General features: G+C 49.1%; 1 protein-coding gene across 1 annotated transcript; it reads right to left on the bottom strand.

Annotated features, from left to right (window-relative positions):
* Nucleotides 1–7,880: 7,880 nt before the first annotated feature.
* On the bottom strand, nucleotides 7,881–21,514 carry CHIT1 (chitinase 1). Its single transcript, XM_017851586.1, has 11 exons — nucleotides 21,395–21,514; nucleotides 20,337–20,366; nucleotides 17,465–17,666; nucleotides 16,834–16,890; nucleotides 15,286–15,451; nucleotides 14,927–15,051; nucleotides 13,990–14,113; nucleotides 11,451–11,636; nucleotides 11,003–11,116; nucleotides 9,531–9,657; nucleotides 7,881–8,928 (listed from the first exon to the last, which is right to left on the bottom strand). Exons 1-11 carry the CDS (start codon nucleotides 21,417–21,419, stop codon nucleotides 8,684–8,686), a joined length of 1,401 nt encoding a protein of 466 aa, XP_017707075.1. The 5' UTR covers nucleotides 21,420–21,514; the 3' UTR covers nucleotides 7,881–8,683.
* Nucleotides 21,515–21,916: the final 402 nt, after the last annotated feature.

Genomic DNA, 21,916 nt, shown 5'->3' with positions numbered 1-21,916 from the left:
AAAAATTAATATAGCATGACCAAGCTGGCTTAATCCTAGGAGTGTAAGATGAATTTAACAGGGGAAAATGAATATGATTTATTTTAGTAACAGAATAAAAGCAAAAATTTATAAATGGAAAACCATATGACAAAATTCATATCCATTCTTATAAAAACTATTGGCAAATTAAGAGTAGAAGCACTTCTTTAGTCTTATTAAAGGCATCTATGCAAAACCTACAATAAATGGTGTATTTAACATTGAAATATTGAAAGCATCCTCTTTCAGGCCAAGAACAAGACAAAAATGTCCATTGTCACTGTTTACACTCACCACTGTACTGGATGTCTTAGAGCAGTTTGCAAGACAAATAAACAAAAGGTATATGGTTTAGAATGGAAGAAACAAAACTTATTTCTGCAGATGATATGACATCACTATCTACATAGAATGCTGTGCAGAATTTGCAGAATAATCATCAAACTTAATCAGAGAGTAGGAAAAGTTGCTGGATACAACATCAACATACAAAGGTGGCATTATCATACACCAACAACAGTTAGTTAGAAAGTTTAATTTTTACCATGGATAAAATTTATAACAGTAATCAAAAATTTAAAATACCTAGGAATAAATCTAATAAAAGATGTATGAGACCTTTAAGAAAAAATTTATAAAAATTTTATTAAAATATATTTAAGAAGACAACTAGGGCGAGGTACAGTGGCTCACACTTGTAATCCCAGCACTTTGGAAAGCTGAGGTAGGAGGATTGCCTGAGGCCAGGAGTTTGAGACCAACCTGGGCAACATAGGGAGACCCTGTCTCTATTACAAATAGAAAAGATTAAAAAAAGAAGTAGAAGACAACGAAATAGGTATACCATGTTTTTAGATAAGGAGACTTAATGTCATGCAGTTGCCAATTCTTCTCAATCTATAGATTCAATGCAATTACAATCAAAACCTGGACAGAATTTTTAATGGAATTTGGCAATATAATTCTAACATGTACATGGAAAAGTAAGTGCTAAGAACATCCAAGACATTTCTGAAACAAAGAACACAGTATAAAGATTTGCTGTAATAAATATCAGGATTTATTATAAGGCTTTAGTAATTAAGATAGTGAGTTATTAGGGCAGCAAAAGAAAAATACACCAATGGAACAGAAAGATTTCCATGTGTGTACAGAAACATAATTTGTTTCAGGGATGGTATTGTAGGTTAGTATGAAAGGGATAGATTATTCAATAAATAGTGCTGGAATAACTGGTTATCCATATAGAAAAAATAAAATTAGATACAAACTTACAGCATATTTAAATGGCAATTTCAGTAAGACTAAAGGCTTAAGTGGGAAAAAAGTTACAAAACTTTTAGAAGATCATATAGGAAAACAGCTCTTGAGTTCAGACTAGAGAAAAATTTCTCAAGATGCAGGAAGTAAAAACCGTAAGGAATAAGATTGGTAAATCTGACTACATTAAAAGGCACCTAAGGAGAATGAAAAGCTAAGCCTCAACCCAGAAGATTTAGCCAAACCTGCAACCATGAGTGGATTTGTGTTCGGAGCATGGAAAGAACACCTACGTTTCAATAAGAAAGATATAAACAAGCCAACAGAAAAATGACAAGACACACTGGACTATTCACAAAAAGACAAACACATACTGCTTATAGGTATAGGAAAAGATGCTGAAACTAATGAGTAATTAGGAAAATGCAAGTTTAAACTCTAACAGGATACCATTTTACACCTCTCAAGTTGGTATAAAGTATAGTATGATAATGGTAAGGATGGGATACAAGAGAATCCTGCTGATGGGAGGGAAAAGTTATGCAACCACTTTGGGAAAACACCCTGCCTGCACCTGGTAAAACTGAACAAGCACATAATTCACATCCCATTAATTCTACTCCCAGGCAAATTCTACACATATGCACTAGGAGACATGCTCAAGAGTGTTTATAGTAATATTGTCCACATTAGCCACAATCTAGAAACAATCCAAATGCCTGTTGACAGTGAAATATATAAGTTGTGGCATACTCATATGATGGAATACTATACAGTAGTGAAAATGAGTTATGGCCATGTGATGCATTGGGCCACAGAAGATACCATACAATATGATTCCATTTATGTAAGTTTCAAAACCAGGGCAAATTAAACAATTTTTTTTTTTAAATGCACACCTAGCTGGTAAAACTATAGGAAAAACCAAGAAAAGGAATAACCAAAATCTAGTTAGAGGGCTATGGGATTAGGGAGGAGCACATCAGTCACTGTTCATCAGATGCTGATAATGTTGTTTCCTTATCTGAGTGACAGACTCATAAGAGTTCCTGAACATATATGTTTTGAACACTCTTTGGTATAATGTGATATATTTTACAATGGAGACAAAATTAAAATGATAAAGAGTGTCAGCTCTCATTGCTGCAGGTAAGGTGTGATGGACAGTTTGGTCCCTGATCTGACCAGCCAAAGGGGGAGTCAAATTTGCCCGGGGTTCCAGCAGATGTATCAGATGTAACAATGAATGTTATGGGAGAGAAGAATAGAGGGGCCTCTTCTTTATGGGCTAAGAGTGGTCATCACTGTTAAGGAGGGTGCCCAGACGTTAGTGGGTTAAGCCACCAAAAAGTAAATAGCCCCAAATTCCTTTCAAACTGTATTCCTCAGTGTCAAACACACTAACAGTTCAAGCAGCATTTGTGCCTGTCTTCAAAGGCCATGCAAGCTTGCATGACCTAGTCTATAATTAAAGTGTGTAGGGCTGACAGGGCAGTCTGGTGGGCACAGAGAGAAAGTCTTGTTATAAAAAGTGGTATTTACTTTGTGGTATAGGTGCTCAAACTTCATATGTCAGATTGTCTTGGGCAATGAGAGCAAGAAGTTCACCCTAGGTAGAGGCAATAAGAATGGTTTGTATGCAGAGAATTTTTAAAAAACAAGAATAAAGCCAGGTTTGGCCTGTTTTTATTATCCCCATGAGCCTACAGCTCCAAACGGCATCAGTAATGAAGTACCTGTACTTTCTCTCGGGGTCGATTTTTTTTTCTTTTTTTTTTTTGAGATGGAGTCTCGCTCTGTCACCCAGGCTGGAGTACAGTGGCGCGATCTTAGCTCACTGCAACCTCCGCCTCCCAGATTCAAGTGATTCTCCTGCCTCAGCCTCCTGAGTAGCTGGGATTACACGTACATGCCACCATGCCCAGCTAATTTTTGTATTTTTAGTAGAGACGGGATTTCACTATGTTGGTAAGGCTGATCTTGAACTCCTGACCTCGTGATCCACCTGCCTCAGCCTCCCAAAGTGCTGGGATTACAGGCATGAGCCACTGCACCAGCCGGGTTGATCTTTTGACCCTTAGTGATAAGCTGATCCTGGAGACCCGCACCAACAGTCCCACCAACTAGAAACACTAGGAGGTCAGGGTTTATTTCTGCATTTCCCTTAGACCCTAGCACAACTCCAGCCACATGGCAAATGCTCAGGCGATGCTTATTGTTTTAAGCATTATTAAGATTACTTAATATCTTATCATTATTAAGATACTTAGGTAAATCATAAAATCAGATATTATAGAGGACAAGAGCTGAGGCATGAAGGAGGGTGCACCAGGGAGAGCAACCAAAGACATGGGTGGGTCTGGGTCAGGCCTGACTCCACTGCTGGCTTGACTTGGACACCATGGTTTCTGCACCTGTGATCCCACGGGATTGACAGCAGAGATAAATGGACCTGAACATTAGTGTATGGCTGGAGACAGAGGAAGTGTCCAACACTCATGACCTCTGAGGTCTAGACACCAATAGCAGGGTGAGGAGATAAAAGAAATGCATACGATTTTAACTTGGGGGAGGAAAAGCCAGCAGCCTTCTAGAAAGCAAACTTGGGCTCTGGGTCTCATCTAGACTGGCATCTAAATTGCAGTTTTAGGCCAGGCGTTGTGGCTCATGCCTGTAATCCTAGCACTTTGGGAGGCTGAGGTGGGCAGATCACTTGAGGTCAGGAGTTCAAGACCAGCCTGGCCAACATAGTGAAACCCCGTTCTCTACTAAAATATCAAAACTAGGCCGGGCGCGGTGGCTCAAGCCTGTAATCCCAGCACTTTGGGAGGCCGAGACGGGTGGATCACGAGGTCAGGAGATCGAGTCCATCCTGGCTAACACGGTGAAACCCTGTCTCTACTAAAAAATACAAAAAAACTAGCCGGGCGATGTGGCGGGTGCCTGTAGTCCCAGCTACGTGGGAGGCTGAGGCAGGAGAATGGCATAAACCCGGGAGGCAGAGCTTGCAGTGAGCTGAGATCCGGCCACTGCACTCCAGCCTGGGAGACAGAGCGAGACACCGTCTCAAAAAAAAAAAAAAAAAAAAAATCAAAAACTTTAGCTGGGCATGGTGACATGTGCCTGTAATCCCACCTACTTGGGAGGCTGAGGGACAAGAATCACTTGAACCCAGGAGACGGAGGCTGCAGTGAGCTGAGATCGCACCACTGCACTCCAGCCTGGGCGACAGAGTGAGACTGTCTCAATAATTAATTAATTAATTAATCAATTGCAGCTTTGCCACATACTGCTTGTATAATCCAAGGGAAAGAGAAAATGATACGTCCTTTGCAGGGGTACAGTTAGGATTAAACGACACAAGTTAATTCACTTACTATTCATTCAGTAACTATTTATTGGATGTCTAATACATGTTTAGTATGGTCTCTGGTCATGCAACAAATGTTAATTCCCCTGTCCCTTTGAAGGACAGGACTAATGGCTGGACACTAATATTAAAAGAGTCAGTGGTATTCAATAGAAGGGTTTGGAAGAGTAGTGCTCTTGTCATGAAATAGCACTTCAGTCTGGAAATCCTCTAAGTGATTTCTAGGCCCAAGGATGAAAGAAGAAAAAAAGTCAGAAATTATATGGTCCAACATTTACTGAGCCTCAAACATGTGTCATGGTTGGAGAGGACCACTTAAGACATTGTGCTTGACCTTAGGAGCTCAGAACCTAGGGGAGGAGTCTAACATCCACACAGATCACGGCAGCAGCATATGTCAGTGTGGCCCCGTGGTCTAGGGTGGCAAGGAGGCAGTCACTGATGTCCAGGGCACCCGAGGATGTTTCCTGCAGGAGTAACCCAGGAGGTGACTGTCTCAGGGCGACTGGCAGTGGCCTGGTGGGGAAAGGAGGGATGGCACACGCAGATGTGAAGCACAGGTGGAGATACGCTTGAGGAAGGCATGGCCTGTTTGGAGACTCCTGATGGTCCCCTGAGATATAGGTCACCACATTGGATGTGGGACACCAAGGGTAGTTTCCTGCCAGCAACCTAGAGCAGAGGAGAGGGAGGGTGTTGTACCAGACCATGCAGACAGACCATGTCCTGGGCATAAGGGCATGACAGAGGCTGGGGCAGTCACCAAAGGTTGACTCTGAAGGTACAGTCCACAGGTTGGGGCAGTGGCCGGGAGCCCTGACCTCAATCGGTGCTACATAAAAGGGCACCAGGCAGGTGGGATTGAGGTGACAGTTGACATAAGGGATAGGGGAGCAGTCATTGCTCCGGAGGACCTGTCCATGGGGCGTGATCACCGCCACCAGACTAAGGGCCTATACAAGGCACCTGTGCCAGGGGAGAAATGGGGCCAAGGCAGGGCCTCTTGGGGACATTTAGAAGAGGAGACCAAGGCAGGACTCTGCCCTATAAGCTGGGTTAACAAAGGCAGCCAGGGAAGAATTGCACCCAGGTTTACCCCTGAGGACTGTGGATCTCAAAAGTGTATGGGCAAATCTTCCTTAGACTTGGGATCTCATCTCAAATGTGGCCTCCACTGAGCCTTCTCTGACCACACTGTGCACAGCAATCCCCTCACCCCCATCCTTCACTCTCTAGCCATATCTTGTTTCCTTTTCAGCACTCATTATTGCCTGGAATGGTCCTATGTGCATGTTTGTTCATTGTCTGTCTCCCGCAAGAGAATGTTAGCCTCAGGAAAGTAAAGCCCCGGTTCTTGTCCCTGCTGTGTCCAGCTGGACACCAGGCCTGGCATAGACACGCGGTGTGCTGAGAAACTCAGCAGCAGCAGGAAGACTCCAGCCACATGGGGCTTCAAGGCCAAGGTGGAGTCAAAAGAGACAATCTGGCTGGGCACTGTGGCTTACGGCTGTAATCCCAGCACTTTGGGAGGCCAAGGCAGGAGGATCACTTGAGCCTAGGAGTTGGAGACCAGCTTGGGTAACATGACAAAACCCTGTCTCTACACAAAATACAAAATTTAGCAGGGCACAGTGGTGCGTGCCTGTAGTACCAGCTACCTGGGAGGTGGGAGGATCACCTGAGCCCAGGAGGTCAAGGCTGCAGTGAGCTGTGATTGTGCCTCTGCACTCCAGCCTGAGTGACAGAGAGAGACCTTGTCTCAAGCAAACAAACAACAACAACCCCATCTCTACTAAAAATAAAAAAGTTAGCCTGGTGTGGTGACGTGTGCCTGTAATCCCAGCTACTCGGGAGGCCGAAGCGGGAGAATTGCTTGAACCTGGGAGGCGGAGGTTGCAGTAAGCCGAGATTGCACCACTGCACTCCAACCTGGGCAACAGAGTGAGACTCTGTCTTAAAAACAAAAAACAAACAAACAAACAAAAAACAAAAACAAAACAAACAAAACCAAACCAAAACAAAACAAACAAAAAGAGACAATCTGAACACTAATGGCTTTTAGGGAGCTCTCATTGTTCCTGTCCTGGGCAGGATTCATTTAGAAAATGGCGTGGGCCTGAGCTAGCCCGGTGACAGAGGGCTGTGGGGGTCCCACATGAAGAGCTGACATTGATGGTTGAGGTTAATGCTGACATCAGAGGTACCCAGCAACTTAACTGGGGTGGGGATATCAGGAGATGTGACCGGAGAAGATATGAAGGCCTGAGAAAGGGTCTCAACACTGTGCCGATGGGTGGGGACTTTCTCCTTTGGGCAGGGGAAGCTGTTGATAGTTTTTAAGCAAGGGAAGTGACAGGCTTAGCTCTCTATTTTAGAAAGATTAAACTGGTTGTGGTGTGGTGACTGACTGGAAGAGGGGGTGGGCAGGAAGCAGGGAGGCCAGGTGGAAGGTGGGTTCAGGTATGAGGTGATGCTGGTTCTAGCTGAGGGAGTGGCCATGAGTTTGCGGAGGAGCAGGGTGGATAGGAAGACCACAGAGAGGCTGTGGCTAATGCTTTCCTGAGGGTAAGACTAGTGCAGGTGTAAGACTGTGTACTCAGGGAGGACTTTGGTTATTTGGATGCTTGTAGAAGGGCGCATTCTGCTAAAAGGAGACTACAGTATTTGCTAAATTCTTGACATATCCAGCTCAGAGAAGATGAAGAAGGGCTGAGAAGGGAAGAGGGAGGGAGGGAATGAGCACTGATCATAGGGTAGGTGTGCACGACTTCACTGACTCCTCACAGTTCTCCCATCCTACAGCAGAGGACTGAGGCTCAGCTTCTTTGCCTGAAGTCACACAGCTGGAGTGCAGCAAGCCGGAAGTCACCCCTGCACCTGGACTCCACTCTGAACAGCTCGTTGGGATGTGGTTGGCTATCCCTTAATTGAGACCTCAGGGGGCGGAGCACGTGCTCCAGCAGCTTGTGCTCTGGACTGAGGAAAGCAGGTTTCATAATGCCCGTGGACAGGCAGGCTGCCGCAGTGACGAGGGCACTGGTGCTCTGGTGCTGGGTGTACTCACGTGGGGGGCCAAACCGCCTCCCCCTCATCTCACCTGTCCCAATCCCCAGCTGCCTTCCCAAGTCCCACCCAGAAACCAGTTTGGAGTGAATAACAGGCTGGATCATTAGGCTTTGTGCAGATTTTCTTCAAACAGAATGATCAAGGTGCAGCCCAAAGCAGCCAGGAATGTTGGGATGACTTTATCTAACCAGGACGCCATGTGCATGCTCTCTGGCCCGTTTCAGGCCTTGGTTCTGGACTCAGAATTGGTTAGAATCAGTCTTCAGTTTAAATGCCTGTAAAGTCAGAATAATCATTGTTTCTTCTTCATCTGGCGAACGGGGGCAGTAGGTGAGATAGGGCCTGCAAAGGGCCCAAACAGGATTTATCCCGAAGACGGCTGAGTACCAGGGGTCCGAATTCTTACTGTAATGTTAAGTGCCCGCAGAGCACTTAAATCAGGGAAAAGTTCTCTGCTGCCATCTAGTGGCATTTTGGGAATAACACCTGCGTGAAGGTCAGCAGAAGCTCCATTTTCCAGGCTTCTGAGCCAATAACCAAAGAACGTGTTGCACTTGGGGCCTTGCTCTGGCTGCCATCACCTGTGTACTGGAAACCACCCACTGGCATATGGACTCATGAGGCAAGACCTGCCACAGGGCCTGGCACATCCTGCACGGGCCACCTTCCCACCTGGCTCTGACCTGTGGATGTTTTGGAGTCAACAGTGTGCTTAGAGAGCCTCTTAAGTCACCACATCTTTGGGGAGAGAGGCACAAACCAAAGATTTATTTTGCAAGTGAAAGGGGCAGCCCAGGAGACCCAGAAAAAAGGAAGGCAGGGCTGAGAGCAGAAAGCCTGGATAAAGGAAGACCACAGAGAGATCTGCAGGAGCCAGATTGCAGCCCACAGGGAAAACGCAGGAGGCAGGCTGTAGAGTGATCCTGGGCCCAGCCTCGAAGCTGGGACTGGAGGGACCTTAGGGACTCAATTCCAGGTGCAGCATTTGCAGGAGGAGCTGAACACCAGGCCTGTCGGGCAGCTCTGCTGGAACAGCCGCCCCCCTGCACAGCTGTAGAAGCTGGACCGTTCCCGAGGGTTGGGATAGAGCCCATCAGCTTTGCCCTGGCAGAACATGTCTTGTCCAGGGCTGGGGCCATGCTCAGGTTCAGAGGGCTGACCTGGTGTTGGAACTTCAAGCTCTGGCGTGCCTGAAGGCACATATGAAAGACCTGGGAAGACAGTGAAGATTCAACCAAGGCTCCTCCTAAGAGATCCCAAACCCACAGGCAGAGCACACAGGCAGCAACCATTGGCAGGTAGCAGCCCAGCACCATATGCCCTACAGGCTGAGTACAGCCAGGTACTCCAGGCAGAGAACAGCCAGACAACAGCCATACCTACAGCTGAAGCACAGTGCCACAGACAACACCTGGCTACACATGTGACAGGCAGTTAAGTCTTTACCCAACTGCAAGCACAACCATATACTGCTGAGGGCAGGTGGGGGTGACACGCTGCAGGCTAAGGGGAGGCTTTCTCCCAGGTAAGAGAGGAACAAGCTGCTGCTCCCAGGCTGGGGGCCCTCTGGAGGGAAGCCACGGTTACAACACCCTGGGCAGGCATTGCTACAACCAGGAAGAGAAAGTGCAAAAAGGAAAATTGTTTTGACAGTTTCCTTAGCTCCTAGGGGTGCATGAAGCTTGGGAAATTACAGTATTGGGGCAAAGTCATTTCCTCAGAAGGACCCAGGACCTACAGTTCACTGGATGCATGGAGCTGTGTTCATACCCCACCTCCAAATTCTGCCACTGGCCCCGGGTACCTTACTTACTCAGTTCCTGCCGCAACGTCTGGATGAGAGGGTATCGGCCCTGGTCGCAGGAGAAGCCGGCAAAGTCATCTAAATCCAGTGCCCAGACCATCGCCCCGCCCAGTCCCTTCTGCTTCAGATAGCTGACCTGTGCAGGGAGGGGATGCAGTGGAGGAGCCCGGGGAAGCCTAGCCCGGCCAGCCCCAGAGCCTGGCTACCTCATCTGGACAGGGCCCTTTTTCTCCAGCAGCCTGGGGCCTGTGAGTGGCTGCAGGTTCTGGAGACAGCCCCGGGCTGGGAGCTTGAGTGCTGAGTCCTCATGCTGCTTGGACATCAGTCATTTTGCAGTCTCCTTGTCTTAACATAAGCATGACCTGGGGTGGGGCGGGTGCACCGGGAAGAACAGTGTCAGATGTGTGCACCTCCGTAAGTGGGAATCCTTCACAGCTTGGTCATGTGTGGGCTGAGCTGCTTTATTTAAGGGTACCGTATGCTGGTCAAGGTAAGTTCAGTTACCATAGGGAACAACTCAGATTTCCAAAAGATCTCAATCAAGGATTGCTTCTCTGTCTTCATGTCTTTGTCGTCCCTGAGAGCCATCTTCCCTCCACCAGATTCCTGAGGCTTCCTGAGGGTATGACTGTGTTTCCTCGGAGTGGGATTCTCTGTCCTCTAACCCTGCCAGGGGGCCACGGTGCTTGATCCCTTGCTGGCCCCAGCCTCCCTTTCAGCTAGCTCCCTTCCTCTACCTGCCCTGCTTGGGGGGTCCAGCTATGTGGGCCTACACTTTGTTCTCAGAGTCCAGCCTCTACTTGCTTCACACCCACGTCTTTGCTTGTACTGTTGCCTGCTCCCTCACCCCTAAGAATGGCCACCTTCTATGCTTTAGGACTTACCTGAAACACCCTTCCACCGTGACCCCTTCTCCCATCTCCCCAGCCAGGATCGTGGCCCCCTGCAATTCTCCACCTCTAGAAGCTGCCGCTGTCAACCACACATGATAACTGATGTGGGATGTACAGATAAACTAGTGAAGCATCCGTCTTCAGGAGCTAACAGTTTCACAGGGGAGAGTGGCATGAAACCAGGTAAATGCACTAACTCTTCAGGCCACCAATATTGGGCAGGAGAAGGGGGTCCTATAAGTAAAGCAAAAGATCTGTAATTTGAACATGCACCAGCTATTGCCAATGGGCTGAATAAAGCTATATGCCTCACCATGTGTAATTCTCCTCTTCATATGTCTCTAGAATTTGTATAGTATTTAGAAATCCTTTCCAGGGTGCTACTAAATGTAGAGCAATTTTTTGTAATTTTGTCTTTTGTGAGTCAATAGGTAGTAAAAGTACAAAATACTATCACGTGGAGATTTATGAAATGTTGGGACATTTAAAGGAGACTCACCCTTGAGGTCCTGAACTGCCCTCATTCCATGTCATTGACAGGCCTTGTTCACTCAGGACCACCCCCCTGCCAGCAGAGCTGGGCCTCACCTTGGTTTTGAAGCTCTCCACATCATCAAAGCCCACCCACTGGTTGTCCCGAAAGATGTAGGGCACCTCCTGGTCCTGGATTCTCTGTTTGGTGGCCCCCTTCCAGGAGCAGACCTGTGGAAGCAGAAGGCAGCACTGGGGAGGAGGAGGGAGGCTCTTGCACGCACCTTCCCTTCCTCACCAGGAGGAGACTAGAGATTGGAAAATTCCTGTCTGAGGAAGCCTGGAGAATCAGGATGTTCTTTGCAGTGACCTAGAACGCTGAACTCAGCTTGAGGCACCTGGGCTTAAGGATAAATTCAAGACAGTATGGATGGTATGGAATTTACCTGGCCAGAATTCTCTGCACCTGGCGTCCTTACTCAGAAACAGTGGGAGAAGGAACCCTCTGTTCTCTCAGGCACCTCCTGACCCCCACAGTACCCAGGGTGGTTATGAGTTTTCCTACCTCATAGTAGGCCAACATCCCTCCTTCCTTGGTGAAGGGGCCAGGAGTGCCAGACCCTGTGGCTGGGGCCCCCACTCTGGTGTCTGACGAGGAGGCCAGGGTGAAGGAGCGTCCATAGGTAGGCATGCCAAGGATCAGCTTGCTGGCAGGGGTCCCCTTCTGCAGCCACTGTTGCACAGCAGCATCCTAGTGGTGGAAGAGGGCAGGGTTAATTTTCTCAGCCCTCAGCCCGGTTCTGATTGTGTAAGTCTGGGGGATCCAGAGACAGAACTAGGAGGCCAGGGGCTCCTCCACTGGAGCCCCAAAGGCCTTCGTTAGTATTCCAGCCCTACCCCACCTTCTTTAGAGCCTGCCTCAGACCCATGACCCCAGTGAAGAAGCTGCATGGCATGATAACCAGAGAGCATGGGCTTCGGATGCAGACAACCATTCACTGAACCAATGTGTACTGATGGCCCACTGTGTGCCAGGCGCTGTCCATGGTGCTTCAGACACACCCGTGAACAAGGCAGACACAGATCCCCGCCTTACTCAGCAGCTTATTTAACCTCACTGAGCCTTGGTGTTCTGTCTGTAACATGGGAATAAGGAAAATATCCATCTCTTAGGGCATTGTGAGAATTAAAGGTTATAATGCATGCAAAAGGTCAGCACAATGCAATAAAGGGTCACTATGGTCATCACTGTTATCATGATTGTTGTCTTAGTTTTACCCTGAGTACAAAAGCAGGGAATTGGGTCTGCTTTATTTATCTCTGTATCCCCAGTGCCTGGAATGACACCTGATGCTCAGATGGAACAAAGGCTTCCTTACCCACCTCTGAATAAGGCCTTCTCCCGGTTATGTATTACTTGATGTAACACCCCCAGGCCTGTGACGGGAGAAGGTACCCGATATGAGTGTGAAAAATTAATGAATAATGAAGCCTCATTCCTTAAGCCAAGAGTATGGTTCACTTTCCCCCAGAAGTTGCCCTAGTTTTGTCAGGTCTAGTTACTCTGAGCCCACTTAGCACTTAGGCAAAGAACAGTTTTCACTACATTTATTTAAATATATTTCTTTTTGTCCATCTATACGACTTATCTTTGATCAGACTGGTGCTTTCTGAAGGCAGAAGTCGGGGCTTCTCCTGATCTGTTATAGCACTTTTGTGCAAGTTGGGAAAAGTCACCCCTCTGGCTAGAAGCAATCCCCGGGCACATCGTGTGGTGAGTAGAAGGCCTCTTTGTAGGAATAAGATGGCCTCCATTCCTCGGTGGATTCAAGGTACACAGTGTGGAGAGCAGGGTGCTGGAGGGACTCCAACCCCACTCACCTCTCAGCTGAATGTATTTCTTTCTGTGTCTCCCCACTGGGACAGGGATACAGCTTCCTCCAAAACTCACACAGTCTTCCAGACGGGGATGGAGAGGCCAGGCTCAGTGTGAAATGTGGGTGCCTGGCTCAATGGCTAAAAGAGGTGCTCTTCATTCATGAAAGAGCCAGAAAGTCAAAGATGTCCCACTCCAGCTGATATACAGAGATGTGGGCTCTCCAAAAGTAAAAAGCACTTTAATTTAGGGCTTTCTCTTTGTTGTTTGGTTTTGCTTGTTTTAAGAAAGAAAAATAATATAGTTATTATAAGCCCTCTCTGTAGGGTTTTATAAACCCTCTCTATATTTTAAGATATAGAGAGGGCTTATAAAGAGGATCTAGGCTGAGCATGTTGGCTCATGCCTATAATTCCAATGCGTTGGGAGGCTGAGGCAGGAGGATTGCTTGAGGGCAGGAGTTTGAGACCATCCTGGGCATATAGCAAGACTCCATCTCTACAAATTTAAAAAAAATTAGCTGGTCATATTGATTCCAGTTACTCAGAAGGCTGGGGCAGGAGGATCGCTTAAGCCTGGGAGGATGAAGCTGCAGTGAGCTATGATCATGCCACTGCACGCCCATCTTGGTGACAGAGCAAGACTCTATCTCTTAAGAGTAAATAAAATTTAAAAAATTAAAAGTGTCTTGATTGCTCAATGAGGAAAAGTTAGGAAACCCCAACCTACCCTAGTCTAAAAACGAAGGCTGCCCTTTGCAGGTGCTGGGGGTGCTTCCATCCTTAGTGACATCCGTGGAGATGTTATCAACTTGGGAAAGCTCCTACCCCTGAAAGCGCCTTCCAGAAGGTCAACCAGTGTGACCGTGGAGCACAAGTCTGCCCACTGTCTTGAAGGAAATGGGGTGGAGGTGTGTGAGGGAAGCAGCAGGCCTGCTGGCTGGAGACTCAAGCTCAAAGTGGGCTTCCCCATTGGCCACTTGTTTGTCATCAAATTGGTTTGCTGTGTCTACCATCAGCCAAGATGCTCCACAGAAGTGAGGTTTCCCCTCAGTAGGGGCAGGGACCAGGAAAATAGAAGAAAACAAGCAAGCAAAGAAATGAAAAAGCTTCTGGCTTCTCAGTGCCCTGTGTCTTTTTTCCTATGAGGGCCTTGGGGCTCAAAAGAAGCCACCAGACAGGGCCTGCTGGACAGGGGAGTCCTGTCTCAGCCCTCCGGCCACACGTACCACGTTGAGGCTGGCCGCTGCACCACTCTCCTCTTGCCTCTTGTAGAGGGGGCTGTTATGTCCCGTGACCTTCTCCCAAGAGCCATGGAAGTCATAGGCCATAAGGTTGACAAAATCCAGGTTCCTGCAGGAGGCATGGAAGAGGAGGTGAGGAACAAGGGATTGGGGGCGAGGGGAGCCCTTCTTTCTTACTCCTACCCCCTCAGTGCATGGCCTAGGGAGGAACCACTGGGGTCAGAGGCAAAGGTGGCAGGCTCACCTGGCTCTGCAGAAGATGACCCAGACAGCAGTCCCAGCCAGCCCCCTTATGGAGGCTATTCTCATTCTCACTCAAACTTGTCATCCTCACCCCACTGTCCCCTCAGCACCCCCAGGCCCTCCCTATTCCACTCAAGAAACCTCCTGCTACATTGCTATTTTGGAGGAAACTCTAGCTCAGGGTTTCTTCCACTTCAGTGTGCATGCAGATCACCCAGGAATCTCATTAAAATGAAGGTTCTTCTTCAGAAGGCCTGGGGTGGGGTCTGAGAGTCCATAATTCTAACGAGCACCTGGTTGTTGTCGGGGCTGCGAGTCCACATGCTGTACTTTGAGGAGCAAGGATCCAGAAAACACATTTTCTTGAAGACAATGGCTTCACTACCTGCTCAGGGGCATTTTCACCTTAAGAATGAGTTCCCAAGGAAGAGGGCAGAGATCCAAAATGAAGGATCTGGCACAGGGCAGCAGCAAACACTAAGCAAAGCCTTTCTGGGTGTGTCTTAGTTTTACCCTGAGTACAAAATCAGGGAACTGTCTGCTTTTGTTTTGGTGTAAGGATGGGACTTTCCAAATGCCTTGTAGGTGAACACCCGCTCTACCCCTGGGAAAGCTCAGTCTGCCCTTGGCCTCTCCTCCTTCCGAGAGCACGGTTCCAAGCCATCTGCCTGAGACTCACCTGGTGATTTTGTCCACCTCATATCCAGCATCCACATAGGTCTGCCCAGCTGGAACCGCTGCACTCAGAAGGAGGCATTCCTTCCCTGAGGTCTGGGCTTCCTGCTGGAAGGCATTGGCCAAGTCCTGTGGGAGTGGAGCCCAGTCAACACACGGGCACGCACCAGGCAGGCAGCCCCTGTGAGCCCCAGGTAGATGTTCACTGGTAGAAGTCTGAGAGCTGACCACAGGGCTGATCTGTGCCACACAGATACGTGAAGCAGCTGGCTCTGGGGGCAGAGCAGCCCTCATACGTGCTGTGGGGGCTCCAGCTCTGGGTCCCTGTGCAGACAGGGTGATCCCTGCCCCACCCAGCGGTACCTGCACCAGGGCTGTGAAGCGTTCCTTGTCTATGGCAGGGCTTCCCCGGCTTCCTGGGTACTCCCAGTCAAGGTCAAGGCCATCAAAGCCGTATTTGCGCAGAAACCTGATGGCTGAGTTGACGAAGGTCTGACGGTTGTTGGCCGTGGCTACCATATCTGTGAACCTGTGAGGTGATGACGGGGAGTAAGGGCCTGCCTTGGACCAAACAGGAGGCCACTCTCACTCAGAGACAGGCGAGAAAACACTCAGGACAGTGCGTCTCTGTGTCTGGGCCGGGAGGGGTGCTGGGAGGGCTTCTTCAGAGGCTGCAGGGATATTTGCTGGTGAGTTATGATCTGGGTTGAGGAAAGGGGACCATCCAGAGCGCTTTCTACCCCCGAACATCAACACCACCAGGGGCTCATGGATGCCTTAGAAGCCTTTCCCAAAATTCCCTCCAGAGGCTCCCTCCAAGCCCCTGAATTGTCCCACCCCGAATCAGAGCTAGTTGACACCCTCGGAATGAAGGTTTAAAAGAAGAGGAATTAGAGAAACTAGTTTTTCTCTAATTAGGATTTTTCTCTAATTAGAATTTCTCTAATTGCTTTACTAAGGTTAGTAAAGACCTGGGGAACCCACTGTTTTAGTTTCCTGGCAGGTTAACCTGGTCATCTTTCCTCTAGCTCACACCTGTAGAGTGCTTTGTGTTTTTATTACTATTACTAGTCTGGAGCTCGTCAAAATCCCCACGCTGCCTCAAGAACCACCTCTCCACATCTGCCTTCCTTAGTGGGAAGTCCCTGAACTTCTTGGGGGTCTCAAGTCCTTTACAGATTGATCCTATTTTATTTTTATTAATTTAGTCTGGGGACACCAGGCTAAAAACTCCTGCATTTCAATAAACAATCTGTATATAAGTATTATTCTGGAAGATGAGTTACAACTTTCATCAGATTCCCAAAAGGGTTCATGATCCAAAAAAGTTTTAGAAAGACTGTTTAGAGCTTCAGGAGCCATATATTCTGGATTTTCTAGAAAACACCAAGTTTCAAATACTCCATTCCATTATCTCCATAAATCATTAAAAAATGTCCCCCAAATGCCAATACTTTGGCACCCAGGCTCAATCTCACAGATTACCTTTTATACTCAGAAGTGGAATAAACATTCTCTCTGGAACAAGATAACCCATTTCTGAGCTCAGAAAACATAGACACTGCATGTTGTCAGGATTAGTTGGGACCCTCCCTCTTCTCACTTCATGGAAGAAGAGACTAATGCCTGGAGAGGTCTGAGCCCTCTGCTGTGTTTAGACCTGTGCTTCTGGCAAGACTGGATCTGAAACAGCCTGGAATGAAGCTCACTGTGCTGCCCTCCTGCTGGGGTGCCAAGAACCCAGAAGGAAATTCAGCCCCCAGAGTTCAGCTCCCCTCCCCTTTCCCCTGACCACATCTCAGCCTGGCCTGATTCCCTGACCAGGGCTCCCTCTGGCCAGGGCTCCCTCTGGTGAGTGCACCAGGTTCTCATCCAGGAACTTTACCACACAGGTGACCACAGTCAACTAACCTCTGAGTGCCGAAATTCCAGCCTCCGATGGCTAACAGGGTCTTCAGCTTGGGATTCCTGGGAAAGACAGGAGACACAGCTGGATTTACTCTGCCAGCTCTCAGGGTTCCCTGGCAGGGATGTTACCATGGGGAGGAACAACAAGGGTGGGGACGTGTCAAAGTGTCTAGGCACAGAACCTGTACTAGCATTCTGGGGATAGTTGTAGATTGGAAAAGGGAAGTCACGTTCCTGACTCCCAGAACCACCTGTCTAACCGGGGAGACATCGCTGCGTGGACTCAGGAAGCAAGGATTGGGGCAGATTCTCAAGAGGCTTTGTGAAGTACCCAGAACACTGGGGCTGAAGGGTGGATCCATTTCACAATGAGGAAGGGCCTTCATGGGAGACAGAAAGTCTCACAATCCCGATCCCACTTAGACCTAAACAGGAAGGGCCCTTTGGGATCCCCTAAGCAACCCCTACCTCTTTCATTAAGCACAGGAGAGCCCAGAGAGGTGATACGACTTGCCCAAAGCCACACAGTGGGTCTGCGGCAGGTCCTTAGTTCTGGGGAGGTGCCTGGCTCTGGCAGGAGGTTGTCTATCCCCCCATCACACCCCACCCACCCTGCTCCTCTGCTTTGGCTCACATCTTCTTCAGGCCATTGAACTCCTGGTAGAGAGTCTCGTCATTCCACTCAATGGTGCTCAGCTGGTGGTTGGTCATGCCAGCAAAGGCGTAGATGAGGTGGGTGCAAAGGCTGGGGTCCACGTCCTTGGGCAGGAAGCGAGCCTCCCCCTGTCTGTACTGGGCCCAGTTGGTGAAGTAGCAGACCAGTTTTGCAGCAGAACCTGGCCCGTTGGAGTAAAGAAAAGAGATAGCTATCAGCAGGGCCTTCTGGGGACTTGTCACCCTCCGTCTGGGGCAGGCAATGTCCTTGGACCTCCCTCTTCTACACCTGGAGTCAGTGGAGGGACGCGACAGGCAGAAATGGCATTTGCTTTTGTGTGGGTGGAGCCTTGCAGTTGGGAAAGCATTTTCAGAGGCCAGACATGGGATCCTCAGAACACTGAGTGGGCAGGGCCATCATCTTCCAAGACTTGTTTCCCCAGGAAGCAAGTTGAGGCTCACGAGCTTGGGGCCCATCCTCATCAGCACAGCTGCTAAGAGGGCAGAGCAGCCGTGCTGTGACCTAAGCCTCGTGACTCCTTGACATCCTTAAAAGTTGCTAGTCTCAGAGTCTGAGCTCCCAGGACTAGGGTTTGGCAGGCAGGTCTCCCTATCCCCAGTTAGGGTCTCCCCTCCAGGCCCCGAAAACTGAAAGAAGGTAGCCCCAGGCAGCCCCAGCATGAGGCCCAGAGGGAATTAGACATGGCATGCTCATCTGTAGAAGGAAGGCAGGCAGAACTTTCCAAAACGGTTTGGAATACCTCAGAATACTTCATTAAAATGCAAACCGGTAAGTAGCAGAGAGGAGGCCCCAGTTACAGGCCTGGGTTTATGTTTCTTTAGTCTTGCATTAAAGCCATTTGCATTTGCTTGTTATCCCTTGTAGATAATCTATGTTTATCAATATCACTGCTGAGATTCTAATAAAGAGCTAATTTTATCTAGGAGAAGGCATCTTGTCTCTAAGTACCCCACACACTATAGGTTACTTGTCTCTAGAGTACCCTACAGTGTGTGAAAAGACTTTGCAGGGGGTAGGATGGTCTGTTCCCAGTGAGGGCCTGGTGGTGATGACCCCCACTGAGGTCAGCCCTGTGCAGGGTTGACCAGGACACCAGGAAGCAAGAATGCTAGTCTTCATTCCAGCATCTGCCAAAAATAGACTTTGGGTCTAACTCATTTTCAATCCTGGCCCCATCTGATAATGACAGTGTGGTCTCTGGGGTCTCTTCCAGTCTCTCAATCTATGATGGTGTGGTTCGTGTGAGCCAACATTTTATGCCAAGATCTTGATGGAGTGGTGAGTTTGGACTGGATCGTGTCTGTGGCTGGTGTCTAGAACCTGGGACTTCCCTTTTCCCCAGCAGGGTCTCTCTGTACCCCCTCCAATGCCCACATGGACAGGGAGGGGGCGAGGAAGAGGAAGGGTGCAAAGTGTCTATAGGAGAGTTTCGGGAAGAGAGCGCTCAGGCAGGCCTCAACTAGAACCCAAGAGCATAGAGGGCTGATCCTGGGCATACACGTGGCTCTGGAGTTGTCACTGTTTCTAACCAGGGGTCACCCTGGAGTGCAGCTTGCTGGTGGGGCTGGGGCATAGCCTGCAGTGATACAGGAGAATTGGTGAACTGCCCAAAGCAAAAGAGAGGAAGGAGGGGATGAACCCAGAGAACTCATCCTCCAGGCCATGTAGGAAGGAGCCAGGAAGCTCTTTTTCTGTCATGTCATGCTGTCACATATCAAATATTGTTATGAATTTCTGTACTATGGAGAAAATAAAGTGCAGTGGTTAACAGCAGGGACTCTGGCATGTCAGTGTCTGGGTTGAAATCCCAACTTTGCAATTTACTCACTGTGTGACTCAGCTTCCTGCTGTGTGAAACAGGGAGGCCATTGGACCTCCCATAATGTGTGTCACATGACCCCCGTGTGGGCTAAAGTTAATACATATAAAACACTTGGAGGAACACTGCATGGAAGAAGCTCTGTTCTAGGTGTTTTGCGTGTATTAACCCTTAGTTCACACAAAGTCCTACTATTATTACTATACTGCAGAAAGCCCAGAAGTAGCCTGGACTAAAGCTTTTTGAGAAATCTCCCACCTCTCATCTTCCCCGTGTTTGCTGTATCTGTGTCCGCGGCTGTTCCCTCCTATGAGGCTGAGACGGAAATGTACGTCCAATGCCACAGCCCAGTGTGAGAGGCAGTCACAGGACAAGGTCTGAGAGGCCAGCATTCCCAGGCGGCTGATGCCCAGGGAATGGGGTGGGGCAAGAGGGGGACCAGGAGTCCGAGTTGCTGAAGGTCTCCCAAGGTCTCTTTTCCATTTGACACAACAAGGAGCTCCCTCCTGCCTCTCTCAAGCTCCACATCTGATCAGTTCAACAAATCAGAAACAGTGTGTTATCCTCGTGGAGCTAAGGGGCTGGGGATGCTGAGCCAGATGAGACTAAGGTTCCTTACCCCCAGCAACTTGGAGTCTGGTGCAGAGAGACATCTGAGCCAATAATGAGAGGCAGTGCAAAATGTGCTGTAAAATACACAGGTGCTGCAAGAGCAGAGTGCAGAGGAGGGAGCCAGCGACCCCAGGAAAGGAAAGCCCTGAGAGAGCTGATGTGCAAGCTGGCCCCACACATGTGCAGGAGCTCAGCTAGTGGATAAGGAGGCAAGAGCCTTCCTGGGAGGGCAACTAGGGGATGGGGACATTTGCAGGGTCTGAGCTTTGGAAGAGAGTCACTACTGAAATCTGGAGCTCTTGGGGAGGTGTGGCCGGGAAAGTGTGTTGGGACATGAAGCAAAGCCCAGGGAAGGGGCTAAAGGATTCAAGAGCTAGCTCCAAGAAAGAGGCCACTTACCCCATGGGATCATCAGCAGGACCATGAAACCTGGAGCAACACAAGAGAGAAGGCCAGGGTTATGCCACCATTCTCACCTTCCCAGGCCCCACAGCTATGGAAGCACAGGAGGTGGTCAGGGAGGGCTGATTTCATACGAATCAAGCTTTCTCCTTCCAGAAGGGACCCAGGAGGGCACTGTGCCCATCCCTTCATGCAGGCCAGACCATGGGGGTCCCTTCCTGGCCTGGGATGGCTCCCTGGGCTGAGGCTGCCCCCTTTCTATGCCTCAGTAAAGGGCAGTGTGGATTCAGGAAGCCTGTGGAAAAACCGCTGACTTGTGAGTTATTCAGAGAGACTGCTTCTCTTTCGGAACAAGAAGAAAACCTGTTCTGGGGCTAGAAAGAACCAATCTGGAAGGGCTGCACGGGGAGAGATCATCTCCTGGGGAGGGCCTGTGCCTCTGCTGCCATCGTTTATGCTTCCTGCTGCCTCTCCGCCGCCTGGCTGTAGCAGGCATCCACAGCCTTGGAGACCTAGGGCTTGACAGGACTCCTTCAAAGAGATCTCTTTCACCTGGTGACCTTGGACTTCTCTGTCAACCTAATAGAACCTGCATGAAAATTTGCAAGGATGCCCAGGGTCCTGGCCCCAGGCTGCCTTCTTGCAGGACAGCCAGTATGAGGTTGGAGAAGAGGCTCTTGGCAGTGGGTGCTTCTTGGATAAGGCCAACAGGAGGGACGTAAGAACATGGGAAAGACACAAAGACCCAGTGCAGGGGCCTCATTGACTCTGGGCTTTCAGGACAGAAAGAAGAAAGTCAAGTCATCTTCAGCCTGTTGAGAAAAGCCTTCCCTTGCAACGCGAAGTCTCTTGGGTTGAAAGAGCCTAAGGGGGAGCCCACAGGAAAGGTAATTAAGGGGCTGCAAACCAGGAGGCATGGAGAGGGATAAAATGACCCTCTGAAGTTCTCCTGAGTCCCCCTGCTTCCTTGCAAAGGGTAGCAAGAGGTCCCTGGACATGCACATCCCCACCTCCCCACAGCTCCGAGACCCAGCCCACTATCCCTGACAGCTCACCTGCCCAGACCACAGACCGCACCATGATGCAGCTCAGCGGCAGGCTCAGCCCATATGAACCAGCATTCCAGGTCCTGCTCTGCTTTTATCTGGCCACCCTGTCCCACCCCAGACAGGAGTGTTGCAATCAGGGGCACTAGCGGGAGGAGGGGTGGGAGCAGGGTGGGGCAGGGTAAGATGTCAAATAGCATGAATTGGGCAAACTTGACACAATGGCCTTTAGCAATTCTTGCTTTTCTGGAACAATCAGAGGGTGGCTCTTAGTGTTGCCAAACAGAGGAAAGCGGGAAATGGCCCTGAACCTCCTGAGGGATGAACATGACCCTGACTTTCTTTGTGTAGGTGGTGAGGACCATAAGCAGCCCCAGACTTAATAGGGCTTTGGAGGAAGAGAAATGACTCACGAGTCAGGCAGCTGGGTTCCAGACCAGCTCTCTTGCTTCTCCGCTGCCCTCTCTCAAACTGCTTCTCCATCTGGAAGATAATGGGGTTGCAAATATAATTTATTTTTCATGATTATAT

Source organism: Rhinopithecus bieti, unplaced genomic scaffold (assembly GCF_001698545.2).
Source record: "Rhinopithecus bieti isolate Rb0 unplaced genomic scaffold, ASM169854v2 scaffold_33903, whole genome shotgun sequence".
NCBI classification, from domain to species: domain Eukaryota; kingdom Metazoa; phylum Chordata; class Mammalia; order Primates; family Cercopithecidae; genus Rhinopithecus; species Rhinopithecus bieti.
Note: the sequence above shows the minus strand (reverse complement) of the source record. Positions and strands in the feature narration are given on the sequence as shown.